The sequence below is a fragment of the Pelobates fuscus genome, chromosome 6 (assembly GCF_036172605.1).
Source record: "Pelobates fuscus isolate aPelFus1 chromosome 6, aPelFus1.pri, whole genome shotgun sequence".
Taxonomy (NCBI): domain Eukaryota; kingdom Metazoa; phylum Chordata; class Amphibia; order Anura; family Pelobatidae; genus Pelobates; species Pelobates fuscus.
The window spans coordinates 143,727,301-143,753,345 of record NC_086322.1 but is presented as its reverse complement, the minus strand read 5'-3'; the positions used below and the strand labels follow the sequence as shown (position 1 = coordinate 143,753,345).

At 43.4% G+C, this 26,045-nt stretch overlaps 1 protein-coding gene across 1 annotated transcript in view; it reads right to left on the bottom strand.

Annotated features, from left to right (window-relative positions):
• The window catches only part of PPA2 (inorganic pyrophosphatase 2), a 38,484-nt gene extending 14,774 nt beyond the window's left edge, over nucleotides 1–23,710 (bottom strand). The window contains exons 1-6 of the mRNA XM_063458390.1: nucleotides 23,383–23,710; nucleotides 6,582–6,646; nucleotides 5,610–5,654; nucleotides 4,875–4,928; nucleotides 4,602–4,721; nucleotides 836–922 (exon numbers count right to left, since the gene is read on the bottom strand). Of these exons, the coding sequence (XP_063314460.1) occupies nucleotides 836–922; nucleotides 4,602–4,721; nucleotides 4,875–4,928; nucleotides 5,610–5,654; nucleotides 6,582–6,646; nucleotides 23,383–23,545 (534 nt within the window). The 5' untranslated portion in view covers nucleotides 23,546–23,710. The remainder of the gene's footprint in view (nucleotides 1–835; nucleotides 923–4,601; nucleotides 4,722–4,874; nucleotides 4,929–5,609; nucleotides 5,655–6,581; nucleotides 6,647–23,382) is intronic.
• Between the last annotated feature and the right edge of the window lie 2,335 nt (nucleotides 23,711–26,045).

The following is a 26,045-nucleotide window of genomic DNA, read 5'->3' as shown; positions in this document are numbered from 1 at the left end:
TGAGGACCTGAATGGTGTTTTACAACTATAGTGTCAGAAATACGCGTTTGTATTCCTGACACTATAGTGTTCCTTTAGCAGAGCAAAAGTTGAGCATAATAGGTACAATTGTTTTCAATTAAAAACAGTAATACTGTAAAGGGGGTGAATAGGAAAACAGTTGAAGAATAAGAAATAGATAAATACAATAAGTAGGACAGGTATTCTTGAGTAGATATTCCAGAAATGCTAGCTCTCATGCCAGTAAAGGCATGAATACGGTAGCAGAGAGGGGCTGAGCTGCTGGGAAGATTTGTATAGCATTAAAACATTTAAAATGATTTAGCAATGAATAAAAATATGCCGTCAGGAGACGCCAGGCACTTCAATTATTATATTATTATTTTCAATGAGAAGAAGCAGTTACAGGGACTAAATTGTCCCTTTAAAAAGGTAGTCAATTGTTTAGAATACACTATTTTGAGTGTCAATGAAAAGAGAACACTGAAATCCATGATCAGTACGCATTTACCCAAGGAGATTTTAGAAGTTCTTGTACATAACAACCAGTTCACCATAATATATGCATGCAGGTGACCTTAAAATGTTTTACCAGAGTCCTTTCTGCTGTGGAGTTAAGAGTGAATGTCACCGCAAACAGCTAATTATTTTATACAAAACAGGATAAGTGTATTCAAAATAGTAGAAACCATTTTACAACACAAGAAAAAAAAACTTCTTAGGTCTTTTTGTAAAAGCTGCAGACTTAAATTAGATAACTGGTAAATTTTAAAATAAAAATACAGCAAACTAAATTTGACCTCTTGCAACTCATACTGAGAGGTAAAGTTGTTACCTTTGAGCCAATTTCACAGACATCGATTGGATCGTTATCTCCACAACACTTTGTACTTTCATCTTTGTGCTTAGGATCTTCCCAGGTCTGAAAAAAATAAAAAAAAAATAACACCCAGTAGTTATAAGGAAAAGGTGAAAATCTTAGAAGGGACTCTATAGGCACCAGCAAAAAGCCTGTCCACGATGGCTTAGAATTGTGGACGCTACCAAGTATGAAAAATGGCAGTGTTTATATTGCTGTATAAAGAAACCGTATAGTCACGAGAGCGACTAAGGCTTAATGTAGTTGTTCTGGTTTCTATAGCCTGTCCCTGCAGGTATTTTAATGTTCACACTGCCTTTTAAGAGAAAAGGGCAGTGTTTACATTGCTGCCTAGGGACACATGTAGTGGCTGTCACTCAGACGACCACAAGAGGTGCTTCACAATATGTTACATGAGATCCCCCCATTTGGAAGGCTAGACACCGAAATGTTGGGGTGTTTGTGAGTCTCCAGCTCTGGTTTAGTATACCCTAGGTATTTACATATTGTGGATTAACAGTGTGCACTATAGTGTCTAGGTACATGTGGCTATTTGCAGGATTGGTTTCATATTACACACACACACATATATATATATATATATATATATACACACACACACACACACACACACACACACACACTTCATATTTATGGGTGTATTGCATCTTGTTTATTGAATTAAATCTTTTCTTTGCAAGGTGTGCTTTGAGTTTATTACTTTTCTGCACAATATGATGCACTGACGTTCAGTCTTCACGCTCTGCAACTGAATGTTCATCAAAGAGATGCATTGTTTCAATGTATCTATGAGGAAATGCCGATTGGCGCAATGCAGCATTTTGAGGTGTGTGCATGCATTAGCCTCCCAATGCTTCCCTATGTGAAAAGCATTGGACTGTCTGAGACTAATTGGTTAGTATTCCTATTTGTATTCCTGACACTATAGTGTTACACTCTAGTGTTTCTTTAAGAGCAAAGCTAGTTAACAAGCACTTGGACAGACACTGGGACTCTTCATGGAGACACCAAACGCTCCCCAATGCATCTCTATTAGGTGCACACGAATGCCTCCCACATGCACCCCTATGGGAAAACACTGGGTATGCTGAGATCATTAGGATTGTTAAACTCAGCCAGTAAAGAGGCAGGGCATTGGGGGGGGGGAGTGACCAAGGCAAAGACAAATAAGTACAGAAACTATTATTTGTTTTCCCCCTCAATAAACAGTGGGTAGCAGGGGGGCATGGTGATATGGCTTCCCTCTCAGCCAGGGAGGCCGGACAATAGCATTCAGACAGCACAGCGTTGGCTCATAGGGGAGTTAAACTTAATTTTTTCATTATAAATGGGGGGTTGGGCAGTAATCGAAATAGATCGTATAGTGCCAAGAATACAGGTTTGTATTCCGAATGCTATAGTGCAAGGCTTGACAACTTTGTTTTGCATCTAGGAGCCAGCTAAAAAAGTCAGGAGACTTTTAATTTAAAATAAAAATAAATAAATAAAATAAGTTTAATTTTGAACGATAAAAATGCAAGAGATGCTATAGTCACCAGAACCACTGCAGCTTAATGTAGTAGTTCTGGTGTAGGCATGTCACTGCAGGCTTTTCAGAGAAAAGAAAGTGTTTACATTGCTGCCTTGGGACACCTCTAGTGGCAGTCACTCAGACTGCCAGTAGAAGAGATTCCTAGACATTGAACCTATGTTCAGCGTCTCCACGCTCTGCATTGAGGCGCTAAATGTTCCCCATAAAGATGCATTGATTCAATGCCTCTCTATGAGGAGATTCTGATTGGCGTAGCACAGCCTTTTGCTGCACATGCGCAATCTTCTCCTAAAGCTTTCCTATGGGAATCATTGACTTAGCTGAGATCATAAAGATTGATAATCTGAGCCATGGAGGTGGGACCAGCCACAGCGAAACCAGCATGGCATGGGAAAAAAGGTGAGTAAAACACCTTTCCTGTGCGATCGGAGGTGGGCAGGTACATAAAACAGACACACTGACTTTCAGACAGACAGGCAGACACATTCACATGACATGACATTTTCACATAAATGAAAATAAAAATTTTAATTTGTTTATGTCCACCCAGCTACGCTACCTATGGGAGAGCTGAGTATCTTTCCCTGTGGTCCAGTGGGGCTGCTCACTTCTCTACCAGCAGTTCCTCTCTGCTCCTTGAAGTGATGTTGGGGCCGGGGTGACGTCTATTTTGGCTCCCGACATCACTAAACAGCGCGAGGGAGCAGAGAGGAGCTGCAGGATTACTGCTTCCTCGCGCACCGCCTCCCACGCTGCCAAGACAAAATTTCTAGTCGCCATGGCGACCTGGGATTAGTTGAGCCCTGCTATAGTGTTTCTTTGAGTCAATACTCTTAGATACTGTTTAACATCTACATATTAAAGGGACACTATAAGCACCCAGACCACTTAATCTTTTTGATAAACAGCAATAATTACCTTGCAGGGCTAACTCCACCTCTAGAGGCTGTCTACAAGAGAGTCACTAGAGGCGCTTCCGGGACCGTAGCAGACGTTTGGTCTGCTAATTGACACCATGACGTGTTGCACAAGGACATCCATAAGGGAGTGGCGGCGGAGACTGACCCAGCACCAAGGAACATCGGTGCTGGATCAGGTAAGTGACAAAAGGGATTGTAACTTTTTAAGCATTTAGTTTCCCTTTAAAAAGGCAAGTAAAAAAGTCCTCTCTGTGAAGGAATTGCCCCATCATTTGTTTCTGCTGATTTTGAGAATTTACATTCGTTATATTTGGTTCGGTTCCCAAACAAGGACCACCCCACTAGAACGTTGTCTCCCGAATCCAGGCAGCGGGACCTGGTCGTCGAGTGCCTAGAACGGTTTTTGGACAGGTTTTCCCGCAAACATCGGTGAAGATAGACCTGCTGCCCATTCAAGTTCCCTACCACCTACACGAACGGCGTTTGGGAGTCATTAACTACCGAACAAGGGGAGCATTCTACAAGTAAAAGCTTTCGTATACCTTATGTGGTTTTTGTACACAACCCCACGGAGACCGGCCATTGCCACAATTTCCCTGCAACTATTTTGGGCTGTAACCTCATGACAGGCCGGTCAAAACTTCCAAAACTACCAAACCGATCTGAAAGATTTTTGGATATGATGGTCACTCAGATCAGGGCTATCCAGTGATGTGACTTTTTTTGAAAAAACTTCTTTATTTTTGTGCAATTCACATGTAGAGCACTACAACAAGGAAAACGCAATATGTATGATCTCATAGGTTTGAACAAACAGTTGATTAGGTAAAACTCATTTAAGCTAAATGAGGATTATGGTAGATCATTAATGTAATGGCTGACAGTCAAATGTCAAATGTCTCTACAGCCATATGAACATATTTAGAGTTATGTTATGTAGATCCTTTAGCAGGACTGGCTTAAGAGACTTCACAAATAAAAATTAAAAATTCAGTCTTTGAATTTCTGTTTTAGCTGAACACGACAACTTTCACTTTTTGCCACCTTATATTTTTATGTTTAAGTGGCAGTTCAGAGATTATCCAGTTTAAAATTTTCACAAGAAAATCTTAATAGCAGAGAGTAAAAAAATAAAACAAATATATACACACACACACACACACAGACCAGGATGCATATACAGTTTGTTGAAAAAACAAGAATATGAAAATATAAAGTAGAAACAACACTAAATGCATTAACACTTGAAAACAATGTAAACATGTCTAACCTGGGGAAGTGCACCATAATTCCATATATATCCTTTATGTGGGAAGATATTTGCTACATATCTTAGTTTTCCTTTCTTAACATCTTGTTTGATGGGATTTAAAGGTTCCTTAGTTGCAATCTAGAGAGAAAATGGGATATATTACACACAAACCCTCCAACAATTATCATAAACAGACAAAGCCAGATAGATGTACAGAGATGGGCTTTGGCATAAAATAAATTAATAAAGAAAATAACAACAACACACACCACCAAAATAAATATCATTTACCTCCATTTTAGCATTTGTCCAACGAGGAACCTCCACCACCATGTTAAATACATTCTAATAAAAATAAAAACAAAAATTACTCAAATATATCATACCTAAATACAGTCTTTTTTAACATCACATCTTCCTTTGCAAAACCTACTCCTTAGCCAGAACAACCATTTTCACAAAACCAGTTTCAGATTAGCCTTCATGTTCCATTGCCACATGCCCAAAATAAGTGGGAAAATGTGTAACTAGCAAAGTGACATGAACAGTTGCAGAGTTGGAATAATAGCTAAAGATGCAGGATATCCAAAAAGCTTTACAGAGGTTTCCAATGTGAAATCCAATGCATTAGTCATTTAGCAAGTATAAGGGATAGAGCAAACAGAGGTATTACATCCTTATAATTAATGCTTAGTCTCTAATTAAAGACCATTTCAATGTATGTTTTTGGACAGCTCTATATAAATGAATTAGGCTATAACTCCTAGATTTTGGCTGCAAGATTTAGAAGGCAATAATGTTCATCTCCCCCCCCCAAAGTGTAAACAGGCAAGGTCATGCTTAAATAAATAGTGTGTAAATGGGAAGCATCTATGCATTGACACAGAGTTGGAAGTATTGAATCGAACATGATGGAAGAGAGCAAACACTAACAGACTGATTACAGCTGGCTAGGGGCGCTAATGAGTGTCAGATGTAGAAAGTACTTTAGTGGGGAATGCTAGCAGGGGAAATGCTGAAGAGAACCTTATTCCAATTAGGCTTTGATTTCTTCGCAGGCACATCAACGTCCTGGGAAAAATAAGAAAAGGAAAAAAAAATTACATATTTAGAACACAAAAAAAAACAAAAAAGTTGTAATATAATCTTATTAGGAAAAATAATAGTCATCTCTCTGCCCCCAATAAAAACACAAAACAAAACGAGAGATCAGTTGAAAGTCAGGCAGCTTAACCCTTTAAGGACCAAGCTTCATTGGTTTTTCACATAATGACCCATCAGGGAGCTGCTCACTCTTTAGTAGACATGCCCCTACTCGCGGCATATCGAGCAGGAACTGTCTACTAAATGGCTGCAAGATGCAGCTGAACCACGTTCGAGAATGGTGAATTTAGGCATTGTAAGAACATGGAGGAGGGCATGTATTGTAGGAAAACTTTCTTTGACACAGGAAATGGAGCTGACTTAAAGGAACACTATAGTCTGGTGAGTACAGTATGGCTCTGCAGGAATTTTCATGTATACACTGCCTTTTCAAAGGAAAGACAGGATATACATTGCTGCCTAGGGACACCTCCAGGGGCAGTCACTCAGACGGCCACTAGAGGCGCTTCACCACATGCAGCACTGATGTTCAGCATCTCCACCCTGTGCAAAACAAAGATTCGATAAGTTAATACCAAAATATAATGTTTGCAGCACAAGTAATATGAAAGCATAAACAAATGCCTTATGGCTTGTATTAAATATGAATGCTTTATGCAACATAAAGGAAAAGGTTCACAAATAATCAATATCTGTCTACTGACTAAATCAACCAATGTGCACTGCCACTTTCATTAAAGTACCTTGTGGCTTGTTTTGTTTGAATAGACCGTTCACATGAAATGTTTGCATGCATAATTGTTCTTGAAGCAACAGTGATGAAGATATGCTTACCTAACTCTCCTCCCCCCCCCTCCCCCCCCCCCCCTCACCATAGAAAATAATGTAACTTACCTTATCGGTTTCTGGGTACAGAGGGATGTCATGAAAGGGTGAGATAAATTGACCATCACCATTCTCTGCAAAAAAACAATTGAAAATTGTATTAAATCAGGCAATTAGGGGCAGAGCCTAGCTGCTTGACTGCATGGACGCGACCCTCCATTGTCCCTGCGAAAAGGTGTAAAATCAGCTACCATCCGCGGCTCCAGTGAGTCCCAGGCACACACACCAGTGCCTTGTTACTCAGGCACCACGGGCTAAACGCTGATGCACTTTTTGTACACACCTGATATCCAGCCCCCAAAGCCCTGACCTGACTTCAGAAGGAAGCTCCCCTCAACCTCAGCCACCTCCGGAGCTACAGGATGAGGGGGGGGGGGGGGGGGAGATGAAGCAAATGTTCGATGCGGACATGAACTTAGCTCGGATGGAGATACAGGTCGTGTCCCAAAGAGACCAGGCCTCAGGATGATATCATTGATATTCGACAAGAACTGAAAACAATGGGAGATAACCTACGCCAGCTACAATCCTCTGATTCTGCGTTCCAACTCAGACTGGATACTATGAAAGACTGCAACTGGCGGATGAACATCAAGAACCGGGGAATACCAGACTCTGTAGTCCCGACAGAACTGTCTCACTACCTACGGAGGTTAACTGCTACACTGTTACCTCACACCCAGGCCAAAAAATGAGAATTCGACAGACACTTCAGAATCAATAAGGCTAAACAAGCACCGCCTGTAGCCCCATGGGATGTAATTGTGCGCTGTCACTCCATACTAGACAAACGGCACTTCCTCAATAGAGTCAGGAACAAGACCCCATTGGACTTTATCGTCATCCAGACTCACTTTCTTCACGCGCACCACGACATCACGCGCACCACACTACACTTCTGAAAGTCACAAAGCCCTATAACCGCCCAACTTCAAAACGCTAAGGTGGACTACCGATGGCTGCTGCCAAGAACCTTAGCAGTGGTACGGAATGACACTGTCCTAAAACTCACCTCTCTCGTGGAAGCGCCGCTTTCCTGCAGGCCTTGGGACGCTCAGAAGACACAGGGGCCCAAGAGACACCCTCCATGCCCACACGGGATCTGTCTCATTCACGTCCAGGGGAGACTGGAATAAAACAGCCATATGGCTCACATAGTATCGCGGATGTTAATCAGCCTAACAGTTTCTCTCTCACCATATGATATATAACATTTATTGTTTCTTTTCTTACTTAGTTGAATTTTACTTTTATACTTTGATGGAGAACCAAGTATTGTGCCTTCCTTAGTATAAGGGAGCAGTTCAGCACCTACAACGACTCACAATGTTTGACAACTACTGCCTAACTAGATTTCCCCCCCCCCCGTGACCCCATAAGCAAGGGGTCATACTCGACTTCGCTACGGTGTGACGGAGCCCACCGTATTCTCCTAGTGAATGCCCCACACACGTTCACTAGTAGACAGACAGGGCATATGCTACAGCAATACACCACAACCCTCACATTGCAACCCAAGTAGGGAGACGCTACCAGATGACTAACAGCACTTGACTTACTCTTATTTTAGTCTCTGTGACTTTACGTGGTCTTCCACTTTGTGGCAGAGTTGCTGCTGTTCCTAAAACTTTTCTATAATACCACTTACAATTGGAATATCTAGAAGGGATGAAATTTCACGAACTGACTTATTGCAAAGGTGGCATCCTATTGTATTCACTGAGCTCTTCAAAACGACCCATTTCCATCCACAAGTGTTTGTAAATGCAGACTGCATGGCTAGGTGTTTGATTTTATACACCTGTGGCAATTGAAACAACAGAATTCAATAATTAAGAGGTGTGTCAGTTTTTGCAGTATACCTGCCATCTGTCCCTGACCAGTGTGACAGTGCCAACACAGTATCCCCCCTCCACCACCCTTTTTTTTTTTAGCACTCACATACAGAATCCCCCCCACTTGTGCGAACACCTGAGGTAGCCCCACAGTTGTGCTAGATTATTCCATGGCATTAATACACACAGGCACCTCAGTTGAAGGTGCTGTTAGCATGGTGCATATGTGCTCTGGGATTGCATGCCTCTCATGATTCATTGACACACCCCACTGAACCTGCCTTTATACCACAGTATCAAACATATATTAACAAAGGATCTTACAGTAATGACACCATAATCCCACAGCTCATGCATGGCAGGGTACTGATTAAGGAACAACTACTCAGAGGGAAAGATGGAGAGATTTAATATGGGTACATGGGGTATATTAGTTGTTCCACAGATGCAGCTGCATTCCAAACTGCAGCTGCTATCCATATCTACATGGTCCAGTTTAAAGCTCTTTAAACCAGGCTATGAGCAGTGACATCAACGCAAATGCTTCAGGAAAGGTGTTCTTGTAGGACCAAAAAAAAAAAAAAAAAAAAAAAAAAAAAAAAAACCACACACCTGACTTTTGTACCAGTAACACGGCCAAGATCTTAATGCAGTCGGATTTTCCTCCGCTGATGTCATTCTCCCTCACTGGAAGTGCCTGCTAAGGAGAGGACACTGGCGAAAATTTGTGTTTAGGGGGCTTCCTGCCATTGGCTGTAGGAGGCTTCCTGCTAATGTGCTGGTACCAGACAAAGTATCACAGAATTCACATTAGCCACCTGGAACTCCAGGTTGTCTAATGATGCCCACGAATACTGCTGGTGGGAGAGTTACACCACTAGCAGCCGAGGGGTTAATCTCCATATAGGCAGCATTTCATTCCAGGTTGGTGTACATACATACTCTATGCACCATGACAACTTCAAATAACCATAATGGTCATGGTGCTTTGAGAAACCCTTTAATTAAAAAGAGAGGCCATTAGAACCAGGCAATATGTTGAGGATGTCATGCACCCTATATTTTTTTTTAAATCAGTTGGACAGGAACATTTTTAATAGAAGCGGTAGATCCTGCCCCTATTCTGAATGGAGTACTGGATTCAGGCCTAGTCTTATGAGTAACATTCTCATATAAAGTATGAATGTGGCTTTAAGAATAGCATCACAAAGAGAAAATAACAGTTGGGACGGGGATAAATGGATGGTGGATAACTAGTCTAACATTTTAACAGAGCACCATTTATTATGACTTATCTGGTTAGATTTTGTATGGGGCAGTGAGAGAGTATAGGGGTCTAAATGTTTATTTATTTATTTTAAATATGGCCAACTTTTAAACCTAGATCTGTTTTAGTTGAGTTACGATTAGAGAAATCCATAGAATGCAAGGTAGATCGTGGTCTTTATTAGTTTGTGCCTCAAAAGAACAGGAGTCTTTGTAATTCTGATAGGGGGCACAATAGGTCATCAGGATTCTGGAGGCCATATGTTCCATAGCCAATTTGGAAAATGCAGGTTTAATTTTTTAATTTAAAAAAAAAAACTCCCCCCCCCCCCCCCCCCATCTTTTTTTTTTTTTTAAATAGATATTTTTAATCTTTGCTGATTTTATTTATAACTTGTGCCTTTTTTATTATTTATATTTTTCTCTTTGTGGTTTTAATTTAAAAACACACTTTTTTCTTTGCTGTTTTTATTTAAAACGTTTTCCCCTCTTTTTCTCTTGCTGTTTATATTCTCCTCCTTGTGGGTGCTGCTGCTGAGCTAATTAGGGGGAGTGCCCCTTAACCCCTTAAGACCGCAGGACGTTCTATGCCGTCCTTAATTGGCCGGCTCTAAACGCCGCAGGACGGCATAGAACGTCCTGGGCGGTCTTGCCTCCCACGTGGCCGGCGGCACATGGCCGCTGAAGATCGCGGTCGGGGGGGATGCCAGTGCCTGGGGACCGTGGTCTGCAGCTTCCGATCGCAGTGACAGGCTGTCACTGCGATCGGTATTTACCATGTGTCAGCCGATTTTAAAATCGGCTGACACATGGAGCCTCAGCATTTTCACTCTGCAGATCGCGGTCGGGGGACATGACTGGCCCCCCAGGCAGTCCCCTGCGATCAGTGACCGCAATCTGCAGAGTATGATCGCAGTGAGAGGCTGTGTCTGCCCCTCTCCTCCCCTCTTAACCCCTTAAAGTGTAAAATAAATTAAAGTTACAAATAAAATGTACTTAGATCATATATATTATACATATGATCTAAGTATATATTATATATATATACACACACACTTACACATACACTAAGTGTATTTTAATATTTATATATATTAATATCAAAATACACGTAGAAGGATATTGATTAAATATATACATAATTATATTTTATAATAAAAATATATGTAAATACGTTAAAAAATAAAAAATAATAAAAAATATATGTGTAATTTCGTTCTAACTGTATTTTGATTATATATATATATATATATATATATATATATATATATATATATACACACACACAGATATCAAAATACACGTAGAACGAAATATATATATGTATATACCCAAGTATATACGTATACATCACTATATGTATACCTATATATAAATAAAAATAATTGTAAAAAATCATTTTATATATATATACACACACACACACACACACACACTTGTATATATAATAATTTTACATATATATTTATGTAATAATTTTACATAATTAGGTCCTTTTATTAATTACAATTTGCGAGACCTGCCTAACAACCCAGGCCGAAAGTATAGGGAATTTAATTTGCTAGCACTATATTTAACCCTATAACTTTCCAAGACACTATAAAACCTGTACATGGGGGGTACTGTTTTACTCGGGAGACATCGCTGAACACAAATACAGTAAAATGTATTACAACAATGATATCGTCAGGGAAAGTGAATTTTTTTGCATTTTTCGCACACAAACGGCACTTACACTGACAATATTTTTGCTGTAATACTTTTTACTGTTTTGAAACACAAATTTGTGTTCAGCAAAGTCTCCTGAGTATAACAGTACCCCTCATGTACAGGTTTTATGGTGTTTTCAAAAGTTACAGAGTCAAATATAAGGCTTAATTTTACTTTTTTATTTTGATTGAAATTTGTCAGATTGGTTAGGTTGCCTTTGAGAGCGTATGGTAGCCAATGAATGTGAATTAGCCCCATGATGGCATACCATTTGCAAAAGAAGACAACCCAAGGTATTGCAAATGGGGTATGTTCAGCCTTTTTTAGTAGCCACCTAGTCACAAACACCGGCCAAAGTTAGCGTTTTTTGCATTTTTAACACACAAACAAATATAAATGCTAACTTTGGCCAGTGTTTGTGACTAGGTGGCTACTAAAAAAGACTGGACATACCCCATTTTGAATACCCTGGGTTGTCTACTTTAAAAAAATATGTACATGTGAGGTGTGATTCGGGGATTTATGACAGATAACGGTGTTACAATGTCACTATTGATACATTTAAAATATATATATATTGAAACAGCAATTTCCTACTTGTATTTATAGGCCTATAACTTGCAACAAAAAAAAAGCAATAAAGCATGTAAACACTGGGTGTTTTTAAACTCGGGACAACATTTTGAATCTATTTAGCATTTTTTTTCCATCAGCTTTTGTAGATAAGTAAAAGATTTTTCAAGTAAAAGTCCAAAAACATGTTTTTTTTTTTAATTTTTCACCATATTTTTTTTTTTTTAAATACAATATATGACATAATACAAATAATGGTATGTAAAGAAGGTCCTTCTTGTCTTGAAAAAAACAATATATAACTTGTATGGGAACCGTAAATGAGAGAGCGGAAAATTACAGCTAAACACAAACACCACAAAAGTGTTAAAACTGCTCTGGTCCTTAACGTACAAACATCGCAAAAACAGGCCAGTCCTTAAGGGATTAAGGGGTTAAGGACTGAGCCAAATGTACAAGTTGTGAACAAAACAAAACGTAAACAAAACCTGGCATTTGCGCTATAAGTCTGTCCAACCGTAATTCACCTCTTTCATATTAAATGCATCCCCCTTATTGTGTATCTTTTTATTCAGGGGAAACAGGGCTTTCATTTAATATCAAATATTTAGCTATGAAACATAATTTAATATGAAAAAAATGGGAGAAAATAAGAAATGTTATCTTTTTAGTCCTACATGACATTTTAACTGTCAATGTCATAATACTGTTTGCTTTTACTGCAATAAAATACACATATTTGTATTCAGCAAAGTCTCACGTGTAAAACAGTACCCCCTATGTACAGGTTTTATGGTGTTTTGGGAAGTTACAGGGTCAAATATAGCACGTTACATTTGAAATTGAAATTCGCCAGATTGGTTACGTTGCCTTTGAGACTGTATAGTAGCCCAGGAATTAAATTTACACCCATAATGGCATACCATTTGCAATAGTAGACAACCCAAGGTATTGCAAATGGGGTATGTCCAGTCTTTTTAGTAGCCATTTGGTCACAAACACTGGCCAAAGTTAGCTTTAGTATTTGTTTGTGTGTGAAAAATGCAAAAAGCGCCAATTTTGGCCAGTGTTTGTGACTAAGTGGCTACTATAAAGACTGGACATACCCAATTTGCAATACCTTGGGTTGTCTACTATTGCAAATGGTATGCCATCATAGGGGTAATTTTCATTCTTGGGCTACCATAGGGTCACAAAGGCAACGTAAGCAATCTGGCGAATTTTAATGTGAAAAAAAATGAAACACAAGCCTTATATTTGACGCTGTAACTTTTGAAAACACCATAACACCTGTACATGAGGGGTACTGTTGTACTCGGGAGACTTTGCTGAACACAAATATACTATTTAAAAACAGTAAAAAGTATCACAGCAATAATATCGTCCGTGTAAGTGCTGTTTGTGCGTGAAAAATGCAAAAAACGTCACTTTTACTGGCGATATCATCGTTGTTATACATTTTACTGTTTTGAAACACTAATATTTGTGTTCAGCGAAGTCTCCCGAGTAAAACAGTACCCCTCATGTACAGGTTTTATGGTGTCTTGGAAAGTTATGGGGTTAAATATAGTGCTAGCAAATTAAGTTCCCTATACTTTCGGCATGGGTTGTCAGGCAGGTCCCGCTAATTGTAATTAATTAGGATACCTAATTATGTAAAAATATTACATAAATATATATGTAGAATTAATATATGTATATACATATATAGTGATATATACGTATATATTTATGTACATAGATACATATATTATTTCGTTCTACGTGTATTTTGATATAAATATATATTAATATCACAATACAGTTAGAACAAAATAACACCTATATATGTTTTAATTATTTATTTATTTTTACATACACACACACACTATATATATATATTGAATAAAACATTTGGATTTTAACAAGACCGGTGAGCAGCTATTATTTGGAGATAGAGATTATATATATATATATATATATATATATATCTCTCTATCTATCTATCTATCTCCAAATAATAGCTGCTCACCGGTCTTGTTAAAATCCAAATGTTTTATTCAATCATGTTTAAAATCTGTGACCAACGTTTCAGTCCCCGCTCGGGACTTTCCTCAGGGTCAGACAAAAATGATAGGACAACACATAATACTTGCAATGTATGTCAATATATAGCCATAACAATAATTAGAAGTGACTCACCCAGGTGCATGGTGTCCTCGGCGTTTCCGCCGTGTGTACTTCCGGGTGTGCGCATTAGGTATCAGCCCAGTTCCGCCCCTTGTCCTCTACGTGTTGAGGATACTACAAATCAATGATGAGGGGGTGCGGCATATCAACCGCGCCTGTAGCGTCGGCTATGCTTCCGGGTATGCGCGAGCACTCATCCCGTAGCTCCACCCTCAGAGATACACGTGACGCGTGCCGTGATGAATACCGGCTAATGGGGCGTTGCTAGGCAACGTAATGCGAACAATCCGCTTATAGTATATTTAGGAAACTCCATGTGTGAGTTTTATGGTGAATAAGTGTGGATGAAAAGGACATTATTATTGAATATAGTGTGACATAAGGTGAATGAAGAACCTGAAAAGGATTATCTTATAAGGACTTATAACAGATATATAGTGCCACGTGTAATTTTATATTAATATATATATATATATTAATATTTAAATACACTTTGTGTGTGTAAATATATATATATATGATCTAAGTATATTTTATTTGTAACTGTAATTTATTTTTTTTTACTAATTTTTGATTTTTTTATTACAGGACAGGGGGCAGAGACAGTGTCAGCCAGTGATTTCACATCACTGGCTGACACACAGGATCAGTGATCACAGTGACTGCCTGTCACTGTGATCACCTCCTGCAGATTGGGTAATTGACCACAGGGGGGAGTGCCTGGGTGGTACAAGCACTCCCCCCTTCCAATCTGCAGGGGGATCATTGTGCCAGTTACATGTGTCAGCCAATAGGCTGACACATGTAACACTGATCGCAGTGACAGGCTGTCACTGCGATCAGAGCGCTCTGAGATCGCAGTGACAGCTTGTCACTGCGATCTCAGACAGTGCAGATCGCGGTCACTGACCCCAGGGGGACGGCAATCTGCAGAAGGGGAGAGCCGCTGGCCACGTGTGTCAGCCGATTTGAAATCGGCTGACACACACTGAATACTGATCGCAGTGACAGCCTGTCACTGCGATCAGAGACTGCAGATCGCGGTCACCAGCCACAGGGGAGGTTGCCTGAGGGGCCGGGCATCCTCCAGACCACGATCTGCAGCGGGCGATTAGCGCCGGCCACGTGGGCGGCCATTATAGCGAGGACGTACAATTACGCCCGCCGGCGTTTAGAGCCGGCTCCTGCAGGGCGTAGTAGTACGTCCTCCGGATTTAAAGGGTTAATTGAATATTTATTTACAGTGTGTGTATATAATGAATGCAGTGTGTGTATGGATGCAGTGTGTGTGTGTGTGTGTGTGTGTGTGAGAGAGATGCAGTGTGATGCAGAGCCTTGGTGGGGGGGTTATTTTTTTAATTATTATTTTAATATTGTTTTTTTGTTTCATTAATATTTTTTTTTTATTATTTTTTATTTCATTATTTTTTTTATTATTTATATATATATAAATTTTTTCGTCCCTCCTCCCTGCTTCCTAGCTGGCCAGGTGGTCCAGTGGCATTGGTAGTTCAGTGGGGGGGGAAGAGGGGAGCTGGCAGGGAGCACTTACCTCTCCTGCAGCTCCTGTCAGCTCCCTTCTCCTCCGCGCCGGTCCGGTCAGTTCACACTGTAAGTCTCGCGAGAGCCGCACTATGACCCCGCGGCTCTCGCGAGACTTACACTGGGAGCTGACAGAGGTGCTGAACGGACCGGCGCGGAGGAGAAGGGAGCTGACAGGAGCTGCAGGAGAGGTAAGCGCTCGCTGCCAGCCCCCTGTCTGTATTATGGCAATGTAAATTGCCATAATACAGACAGTGACTCGAGTATAAGACGAGTTGGGGTTTTTCAGCACAAAAAATGTGCTGAAAAACTCGTCTTATACTCGAGTATATACGGTAGTTTACTTTTCCAAAATGGTAAATATACAGGATATCTGCTATCGGCCTGAAAAGTTCCCAGATTATTGGTATTGGCCTAAAAAAAAAATAAAAAAATAAAAAAAAACATAATATTGGTCGATCCCTATTTCTGAGCAGTACTTTAAGAAAAACACATGGCTGTGCCCACAAGCACTGCAGACATGGGAAAAGCTCAGCACTGCTATACAACCAAGTTTCTCAACCAGTGACACCTGTACTCCCAAGAGGTACTCATACAAAAGGCAGAGGATGCACCACCTTAGTGCCCCCCGGAGGGAGCGGACTGTTCGCAAATACAGTCGGCAGGGGGAGAATAGAGGCAGAGATGGAGCTGTAATCTTCACACTCTTTTAGAACTGCTCCCTTTGGTGATGCCAAGCAGGGCCGGACTGGCCCACCGGGATACCGGGAAATTTCCCGGTGGGCCGTCGGCACCTGGGGCCGGGGAGACATTTTGGTGTCTTGCGGCCGCAGAGAGAACTTGAATGGCGGCCGCAGGGGAAGCTCTTCTTCTGGCCGCTGGGGGTGCAGGCTGTTCTGGCGCTGCTCCCCCTCCCTCCCGCGCAGCTTAATGAGACCGGGGCCAGAACAGGACGTCATATTCCGGCCCCGGTCTCTTTCTAGCGCGGGAGGGAGGGGGGGCAGAGCCAGAACAGCCTGCTCCCCCAGCGGCCACAAGAAGAGCTTCCCCTGCGGCCGCCATTCAAGTTCTCCCTGCGGCCGCCAGCACACCTATCAGTCTGCCCACCCACACAGGTAGCAACAAGTATGTATGTCAGTGGGAGTGTGCGCGTCTGTCTGTGTCATGGTGTGCGCGCGTCTGTCTGTGTCATGGTGTGCGCGTCTGTCTGTCTGTCATGGTGTGCGTGTGTGTCTGGTGTGTGTGGCTGTGTCATGGAGTGTGTGTGTGTGTGTGTGTGTGGCTGTGTCATGGAGTGTGTGTGTGTGTGTGTGTGTGGCTGTGTCATGGAGTGTGTGTGTGTGTGTGGCTGTGTCATGGAGTGTGTGTGGCTGTGTGTGTGTGTGGCTGTGTGTGTGTGTGTGTGTGTCTGTCGGGCTGTGTGTGTGTGTCTGTCGGGCTGTGTGTGTGTCTGTGTGTGTGTCTGTCGGGCTGTGTGTGTGTGTCTGTCGGGCTGTGTGTGTGTCTGTGTGTGTGTCTGTCGGGCTGTGTGTGTGTCTGTGTGTGTGTCTGTCGGGCTGTGTGTGTGTCTGTGTGTGTGTCTGTCGGGCTGTGTGTGTGTCTGTGTGTGTGTCTGTCGGGCTGTGTGTCTGTGTGTGTGTCTGTCGGGCTGTGTGTGTGTCTGTGTGTGTGTCTGTCGGGCTGTGTGTCTGTGTGTGTGTCTGTCGGGCTGTGTGTGTGTGTCTGTGTGTGTGTCTGTCGGGCTGTGTGTCTGTGTGTGTGTCTGTCGGGCTGTGTGTCTGTCTGTGTGTGTGTCTGTCGGGCTGTGTGTCTGTCTGTGTGTGTGTCTGTCGGGCTGTGTGTCTGTCTGTGTGTGTGTCTGTCGGGCTGTGTGTCTGTCTGTGTGTGTGTCTGTCGGGCTGTGTGTCTGTGTGTGTGTCTGTCGGGCTGTGTGTCTGTCTGTGTGTGTGTCTGTAGGGCTGTGTGTGTGTGTCTGTCGGGCTGTGTGTGTGTGTCTGTCGGGCTGTGTGTGTGTGTCTGTCTGTCTGTGTGGGTGTGTCTGTCTGTCTGTCGGGGTGTCTGTCTGTGTGGGTGTCTGTCTGTGTGGGTGTCTGTCTGTGTGGGTGTCTGTCTGTGTGGGTGTCTGTCTGTGTGGGTGTCTGTCTGTGTGGGTGTCTGTCTGTCGGGGTGTCTGTCTGTCGGGGTGTCTGTCTGTCGGGGTGTCTGTCTGTCTGTGTGGGTGTCTGTCTGTGTGGGTGTCTGTCTGTCGGGGTGTCTGTCTGTGTGGGTGTCTGTCTGTGTGGGTGTCTGTCTGTGTGGGTGTCTGTCTGTGTGGGTGTCTGTCTGCCGGGGTGTCTGTCTGCCGGGGTGTCTGTCTGCCGGGGTGTCTGTCTGCCGGGGTGTCTGTCTGCCGGGGTGTCTGTCTGCCGGGGTGTCTGTCTGCCGGGGTGTCTGTCTGCCGGGGTGTCTGTCTGCCGGGGTGTCTGTCTGCCGGGGTGTCTGTCTGCCGGGGTGTCTGTCTGCCGGGGTGTCTGTCTGCCGGGGTGTCTGTCTGCCGGGGTGTCTGTCTGCCGGGGTGTCTGTCTGCCGGGGTGTCTGTCTGCCGGGGTGTCTGTCTGCCGGGGTGTCTGTCTGCCGGGGTGTCTGTCTGCCGGGGTGTCTGTCTGCCGGGGTGTCTGTCTGCCGGGGTGTCTGTCTGCCGGGGTGTCTGTCTGCCGGGGTGTCTGTCTGCCGGGGTGTCTGTCTGCCGGGGTGTCTGTCTGCCGGGGTGTCTGTCTGCCGGGGTGTCTGTCTGCCGGGGTGTCTGTCTGCCGGGGTGTCTGTCTGCCGGGGTGTCTGTCTGCCGGGGTGTCTGTCTGCCGGGGTGTCTGTCTGCCGGGGTGTCTGTCTGCCGGGGTGTCTGTCTGCCGGGGTGTCTGTCTGCCGGGGTGTCTGTCTGCCGGGGTGTCTGTCTGCCGGGGTGTCTGTCTGCCGGGGTGTCTGTCTGCCGGGGTGTCTGTCTGCCGGGGTGTCTGTCTGCCGGGGTGTCTGTCTGCCGGGGTGTCTGTCTGCCGGGGTGTCTGTCTGCCGGGGTGTCTGTCTGCCGGGGTGTCTGTCTGCCGGGGTGTCTGTCTGCCGGGGTGTCTGTCTGCCGGGGTGTCTGTCTGCCGGGGTGTCTGTCTGCCGGGGTGTCTGTCTGCCGGGGTGTCTGTCTGCCGGGGTGTCTGTCTGCCGGGGTGTCTGTCTGCCGGGGTGTCTGTCTGCCGGGGTGTCTGTCTGCCGGGGTGTCTGTCTGCCGGGGTGTCTGTCTGCCGGGGTGTCTGTCTGCCGGGGTGTCTGTCTGCCGGGGTGTCTGTCTGCCGGGGTGTCTGTCTGCCGGGGTGTCTGTCTGCCGGGGTGTCTGTCTGCCGGGGTGTCTGTCTGCCGGGGTGTCTGTCTGCCGGGGTGTCTGTCTGTCGGGGTGTCTGTCTGTCGGGGTGTCTGTCTGCCGGGGTGTCTGTCTGTCGGGGTGTCTGTCTGTCGGGGTGTCTGTCTGTCGGGGTGTCTGTCTGTCGGGGTGTCTGTCTGTCGGGGTGTCTGTCTGTCGGGGTGTCTGTCTGTCGGGGTGTCTGTCTGTCGGGGTGTCTGTCTGTCGGGGTGTCTGTCTGTCGGGGTGTCTGTCTGTCGGGGTGTCTGTCTGTCGGGGTGTCTGTCTGTCGGGGTGTCTGTCGGGGTGTCTGTCGTGGTGTCTGTCGTGGTGTCTGTCGTGGTGTCTGTCGTGGTGTCTGTCGTGGTGTCTGTCGTGGTGTCTGTCGTGGTGTCTGTCGTGGTGTCTGTCGTGGTGTCTGTGTGTATTTTTTAAAAATCGTGTTTTACTCACCTTTTTTTTTTTTCAACGTCGTGCTGGTCTCTGCCTCTATGACTGAGATCATCAAGCTTGATGATCTCAGCCAATCCGCACTGACACAGGAAGCGCCTCTGCAGGGAGAGGCTATAGACACCAGAACCACTACATTAAGCTGTGTGTGTGTGTGCACCTGCTAGTGAGTGAGCTTGTGTTTTTATGTCAATGAGCTTATGTATATTAGTGAAATTGTTTGTCTATGAGGCTGTGTATCAATGAGCTTGTGTGTGTCAGTGAGATTGTCTGTGTCTACATGTGAGTATGCTTACTGTATAATTAAATGTTTTACTCTGAAAGGACCAATATATATCTCAATCATCTGGGGTGGCAAGACATAGCCTTACATATTACATGCGACAATATATGGCGCAATGACTTATGGGGCTGGCATAGATTTTTTTTTTTTCCAGGGCTGCTTTGTATCCCCAGTCCGGCCCTGATGCCAAGTTATGAGGTCACTCTGGCCCTGTAATCACTAGACAGCCCATGAGGGAGCAGTGCTGGAAGAGAATGAAAAGTACACAACCCCTCACTGGACTTCAGGGAAACGATCCACTCCAGCGCTCACAAAAAGGTAGGAAGGCTAGGTGGACATAAAAAATAAAATACAAAAATTATGCATTTTCCAAGTGTGTGTCTGTCAGTGGAGTGTGCACACATTTGTCAAATCGGTGAGAGTGTGTCAGTGTCCTGTGTGTCTGTCAGTGAATGTGTGTGTGTCCTCTGTGTGTGCTAGTTTCCTCTGTGTAACTATTATGGGTGTATTCTAACTTAATTTTGTGACTTTTATACTTCACATTAAAGGAACACTGTAGGCACCCAGACCACTTCAGCTCATTGCACTTAGTGCTGCAATGTTTGCAGTTCCAACCGCCTCATTGCTTTCCTATGGACGTCCAGCGTCATCTCAGTGAGATTTTTTACACTGAGAATTGCGGAAGCGGCCTCTAGTGGCTTTCAGGGAGACAGCCACTAGAGGCTGGATTAACCCTCAACGTAAACAGCTGCAGGGTTAAAACTAGGGGGACCTGGCACACTGCACCCAGACTACTTCAATGAGTGGAATTGACGTGGGTGCCTATAAATAGAATTGTTTTATTGGTTTACATTCTACATGCAGGAATACTTTATTTTTAGACCTACAGTGGTACTTATACATAAAAAGGTTATGAAACACTAATATAGGTATCAAGTATCACAACTAGCTCCAGATCCCACACAGCCTGTGAAATTGCAGCAAAAGCTGGAATCCCAATCACTGCATGTGTCTGATCTCTAGCCTTAACATGCAAAGTATGCTGATGCCAAATGCTGTAGCACCAAAGCCTCGAACAGAGAAAAATAGGACTAGCAGATCAAGGTTATTGCCATGTGTGGCGGAACCAACCTCGCCACTGTGAACTGGAGAAGCCTGGTTGCTAGCCTCTTGCCCTGCGACTATGGCCCTGGGGTGTATTAACCCTGTAAGAAGGGTATTTGGGCACAATGGATGTTTATATGCTGTTCCTGGCCCTTTAAATACTGTGGAGCAGTATTACAACTTTTAAACTGGCACTTCGGATGCAGTCGAAGTGCCGAAGTCGTCCAAGTGGCCGCCATTACAGTCGAACACGTGGCGGCGGCCATTTTAATCCAGTCGAACGCGGTGAGCTGTACCTTCCCCTACCCGTTGACACTGCGGCTGGAGACCAAGTCCCGTTCGAAGATTCGAACACACGCTCGAACGGGACTTTGTCATTTCTGGGTGTAAAATAGACCTCTGGTGGACAATATAACACCACGGAAACAACCCCGGTTTCACTTCGACAGAAGTCGAAGTGCGTTGGACGATTCGAACGCCGCCTTCGGATGAGACTTATTTTCAGGGCAGAAATAGACCGACCGCACAGCCTGAATCTGTGGAACTGTTTTGGGCATGAAAATGTGCCTGCGGTCGGTCACAAAGGACTTCCGACTAACTTTTGAACTAATGGAAGGATTTGCATGATTTTTGAGTATGTTCATATTTCAAGTGTGCTGATTAATAATGTGTGTTTTTTATTAAATTGAATGTATAGTTTTAAAGTTATAAAAATATATAAGTTTTAGCTTGGAGATAATGTGAGAAACTCAATTATCTCCCAAGCAGAGGGGAGGGAATTTGTGGGATGTAACTGATAGTTGATTGGTTAATGCCTAATTGTCTGTGGGCGTCTCCCTTGCGGGGGGGAGCACTGCATAAAAGCAGAGTACCTGCCATTAAACCTGAGTTCCTGTTTTAACCCTCAAAGTGAAGTGTCGTCTCATTCTTGGGGGAGGATTTATTTTATGCTGTTCCAGTTTGACTGCTAGGAGTGTAAACCTATTCGTATGGTTTCCTATTCAACTGTCTACAGCATTCATATGCTTGAGAGGATTTATATGCTTCTTCGGTTCGGTGATTGTGGTATCTGCCAGAGTGCTTGGAGTCCTCAGGAAACGCTAGGAGCATCCTTTAACGGAGGTACCCAGTCGGGGTGTCAGGCGATCAGTTACACCATGCATGCACGAAAAGTTTACAGAACTTCTCTAAGAAATGTATTTGACTTGACAAAGGTCATTAGTGAACCCCAATAATTACATAGCAGGACTGGGCTCCAGTGAGGGCAGGATCCCAGTGTTTGATTTTTTTTTTTTTTTTTTTTACAGATAAATCAAATGGCTATTTTAATAAAATGTTAAAAAAAAAAAAAAGAAGTCAGTTTCCTAAAAATAAGGAACACATCGAATTAAAACAAAAGTTTAATAACAGTGTTCCTTTCATGGCCTATATCAGAGTACATAACTTAATGTGGGTAAGACACACAGCACATTTTATAGTAGTCAGCCTGGCTCTGGCCAAGAGTCATTAATGACCTTGCAGTGAGCAGTTACCATCTGCAAGGTCACACTCAGTATGCAGTGAGAGTAAGCTGCCGCACTCACACTGGGTCACACTCAGTATGCAGTGAAGGTAAAGCTGCAGCACTCACACTGGGTCACACTCAGTATGCAGACAGGGAGGGTAAAGCTGCAGCACTCACACTGGGTCACACTCAGTATGCAGACAGGGAGGGTAAAGCTGCAGCACTCACACTGGGTCACACTCAGTATGCAGACAGGGAGGGTAAAGCTGCAGCACTCACACTGGGTCACACTCAGTATGCAGACAGGGAGGGTAAAGCTGCAGCACTCACACTGGGTCACACTCAGTATGCAGACAGGGAGGGTAAAGCTGCAGCACTCACACTGGGTCACATTCAGTATGCAGACAGGGAGGGTAAAGCTGCAGCGGTCACACTCAGTATGCAGACAGGGAGGGTAAAGCTGCAGCACTCACACTGGGTCACACTCAGTATGCAGACAGGGAGGGTAAAGCTGCAGCACTCACACTGGGTCACACTCAGTATGCAGACAGGGAGGGTAAAGCTGCAGCACTCACACTGGGTCACACTCAGTATGCAGACAGGGAGGGTAAAGCTGCAGCACTCACACTGGGTCACACTCAGTATGCAGACAGTGAGGGTAAAGCTGCAGCACTCACACTGGGTCACACTCAGTATGCAGACAGTGAGGGTAAAGCTGCAGCACTCACACTGGGTCACACTCAGTATGCAGACAGTGAGGGTAAAGCTGCAGCACTCACACTGGGTCACACTCAGTATGCAGACAGGGAGGGTAAAGCTGCAGCACTCACACTCAGTATGCAGACAGGGAGGGTAAAGCTGTAGCACTCACACTGGGTGACAGACAGAGCGGTCAGTGTGCTCCCCCGGGGGGCTCAGTATTAGGGAGGAGCCTGGGCAGTGTGACAGCGCTGCTGCTATTAGCCGGAGGGGGCGCTGTGTCGGGCCGGGGACCCGGTGCCGCTACTCACTGAAGTAGAGCCGGTACTCGGCGGTGTTGGGTCGCCCCCTCTCCTGGGTGCTGTAGCGCTCCATGCTCAGCCAGCGGCGGGAAGCAGCGGTAGGCCTTCCGGGGCAGCGTGTCAGGACAGCCTGGCAGAGTGTGAGCGCGCCATAGCTCCGTAACAGCAGCATGTCTTATAGTCCCCGCGCTGTGACAGCGGCGGCCCCACACTGCCATCTACACCCTGACCGGGGGAGGTGCAGGCCGCCACACAACATGGCCGCTGGGAGACACCAACCACCCTCACAGAAAATGGCTGACCGTGACCTCTGACAGCACAGTCCGCCCAGCCTCCTGCACGGGGAGTAGCTGTAATATTTACAGCCCAGCCGGCCTCCTGCACGGTGATAGCACGGGGAGTAGCTGTAACATGTGGGCATCACTAACAGATCGATTAGCAGCTGCACTTGCTACCTCTCCAGTTACCAAGATGGACAGCTAGAACTATCCTCAGAGTTACCAGAAGCATATGGCCATACTTGTGTGGTCCTTGCCTCCACGGTGTATTTATCGCTTTATCTACTATTCTAGCTATTTTTTTTTTTTTTTTTTAGGGTATACTTCAATACGTGGGAGGGGGTTTTAAATATTTAAGGGGACACTATAGTCACCAGAACAACTACAGCTTAATGGTGGGATAAACACTATAGGGTGAGGAATATGTGTTTGTGTTCCTGATCCTATAGTGCTGCTTTAACCCCTTGAGGACGCAGGACGGTTCAGGACCGTCATCGGCATTTTTGCGTTGCCGACCGACGACGGTCCTGAACCGTCCTAAATTTAAAATGTACTTACCCGATCGCCGTCGTTCCCCCGGCGGCGATCGGCGGTGCTCCCGTTGTGGGGAGACTGCCTGCAGCCCAGACAGTCTCCCCATGGCGGTTTAGGACCCCTGGGGCCATGTGATCGCCCAACAGGGCGACCACATGGTCACAATAGGTGTCCTAGACTCTGCCTGCAACTGTAAAATAAAAAAAAAAATTAAAGTTATAGTTAATAAAAAAAAAATATATTATTATATATGTGTATATATATGATATATAGACATATATTATACCTATATAATATATGTCTATATATCATATATATAATGTCATGCTAAGTGTATTTTTATATTAATATGTACATATATTAATATAAAAATACACTTATAATTAATTTGCACACGTATATATATAATATATATAATAACTATATATATTGTATATATATATTATTATAAAATACGAATAATAAATAATTTAAATTAAATTAAAAAAAATAAAAATAATAATAAAAATTGAAAAAAGTTATATATCTATACGAAATTTTATTCTAACTGTATTTTGATATTAATATATATATATTTATATCAAAATACACTTAGAATGAAATTGTATATATATCTATGTATATTTAAATAAATAAAAAGAATGCGAACTATTCATATGTCGATATACAAAATTACATAAATAATTATATAAATATACACGTAGACTTCAAATATATAAATATGCATATATATTTAAATTCTACGTGCGTATTTATGTAATATTTTTACATAATTAAGTTATTTTATTGATTGCAATTTAAGGGACCTGCCTGCCAACCCAGGCCGAAAGACCAGAGAATTTAATTTGCTATCACTGTATTTTACCCTGTAACGTTCTACGACACCCTAAAACCTGTACATGGGGGGTACTGTTTTACTCGGGAGACTTCGCTGAACACAAATATTAGTGATTCAAAACAGTAAAACATATCACAGCGATGATATTGTCAGTGAAAGTGACTTTTTTTGCATTTTTCACACACAAACAGCACTTTTACTGATGATATAATTGTTGTGATACATTTTCCAGTTTTGAAACACTAATATTTGTGTTCAGCAAAGTCTCCTGAGTAGAACAGGACCCCCCATGTACAGGTTTTATAGCGTTTTTGAAAGTTACAGGGTCAAATATATAGGTCAAATATTTTTACATTGAAAATGGCCAGGTTGGTTACGTTGCCTTTGAGAGCGTATGGTAGCCCAGGAATGAGAATTACCCCCATGATGGCATACCATTTGCAAAAGAAGACAACCCAAGGTATTGCAAATGGGGTAAGTCCAGTCGTTTTTAGTAACCACTTAGTCACAAACACTGGCCAAAATTAGCGTTCAATTTAGTTTTTTACTTTTTTCACACACAAACAAATATGAACGCTAACTTTGGCCAGTGTTTGCGACTAAGTGGCTACTAAAAAAGTCTGGACATACCCTGGGTTGTCTACTTTTAAAAAAATATGTACATGTGGGGTGTTATTTAGCAATTTATGACAGATAACAGTGTTACAATGTCACTATTGATACATTTTAAAAATGTATGTTTTGAAACTGCAATATCCTACTTGTACTTATAGCCCTATAACATGCAAAAAAAAAAGCAAAAAGCATGTAAACACTGGGTATTTTTGAACTCAGGACAACATTTTGAATCTATTTAGCATTTTTTTTCATTCGCATTTGTAGATGAGTAAAAGATTTTTCACATAAAATTCAAAAAACGTGTATTTTTTTCAATTTTTCATCATATTTTTTCATTTTTTTTAAATTAAATTAGATGAGATTATATAAATAATGGTATGTAAAGAAAGCCCCTTTTGTCCTGA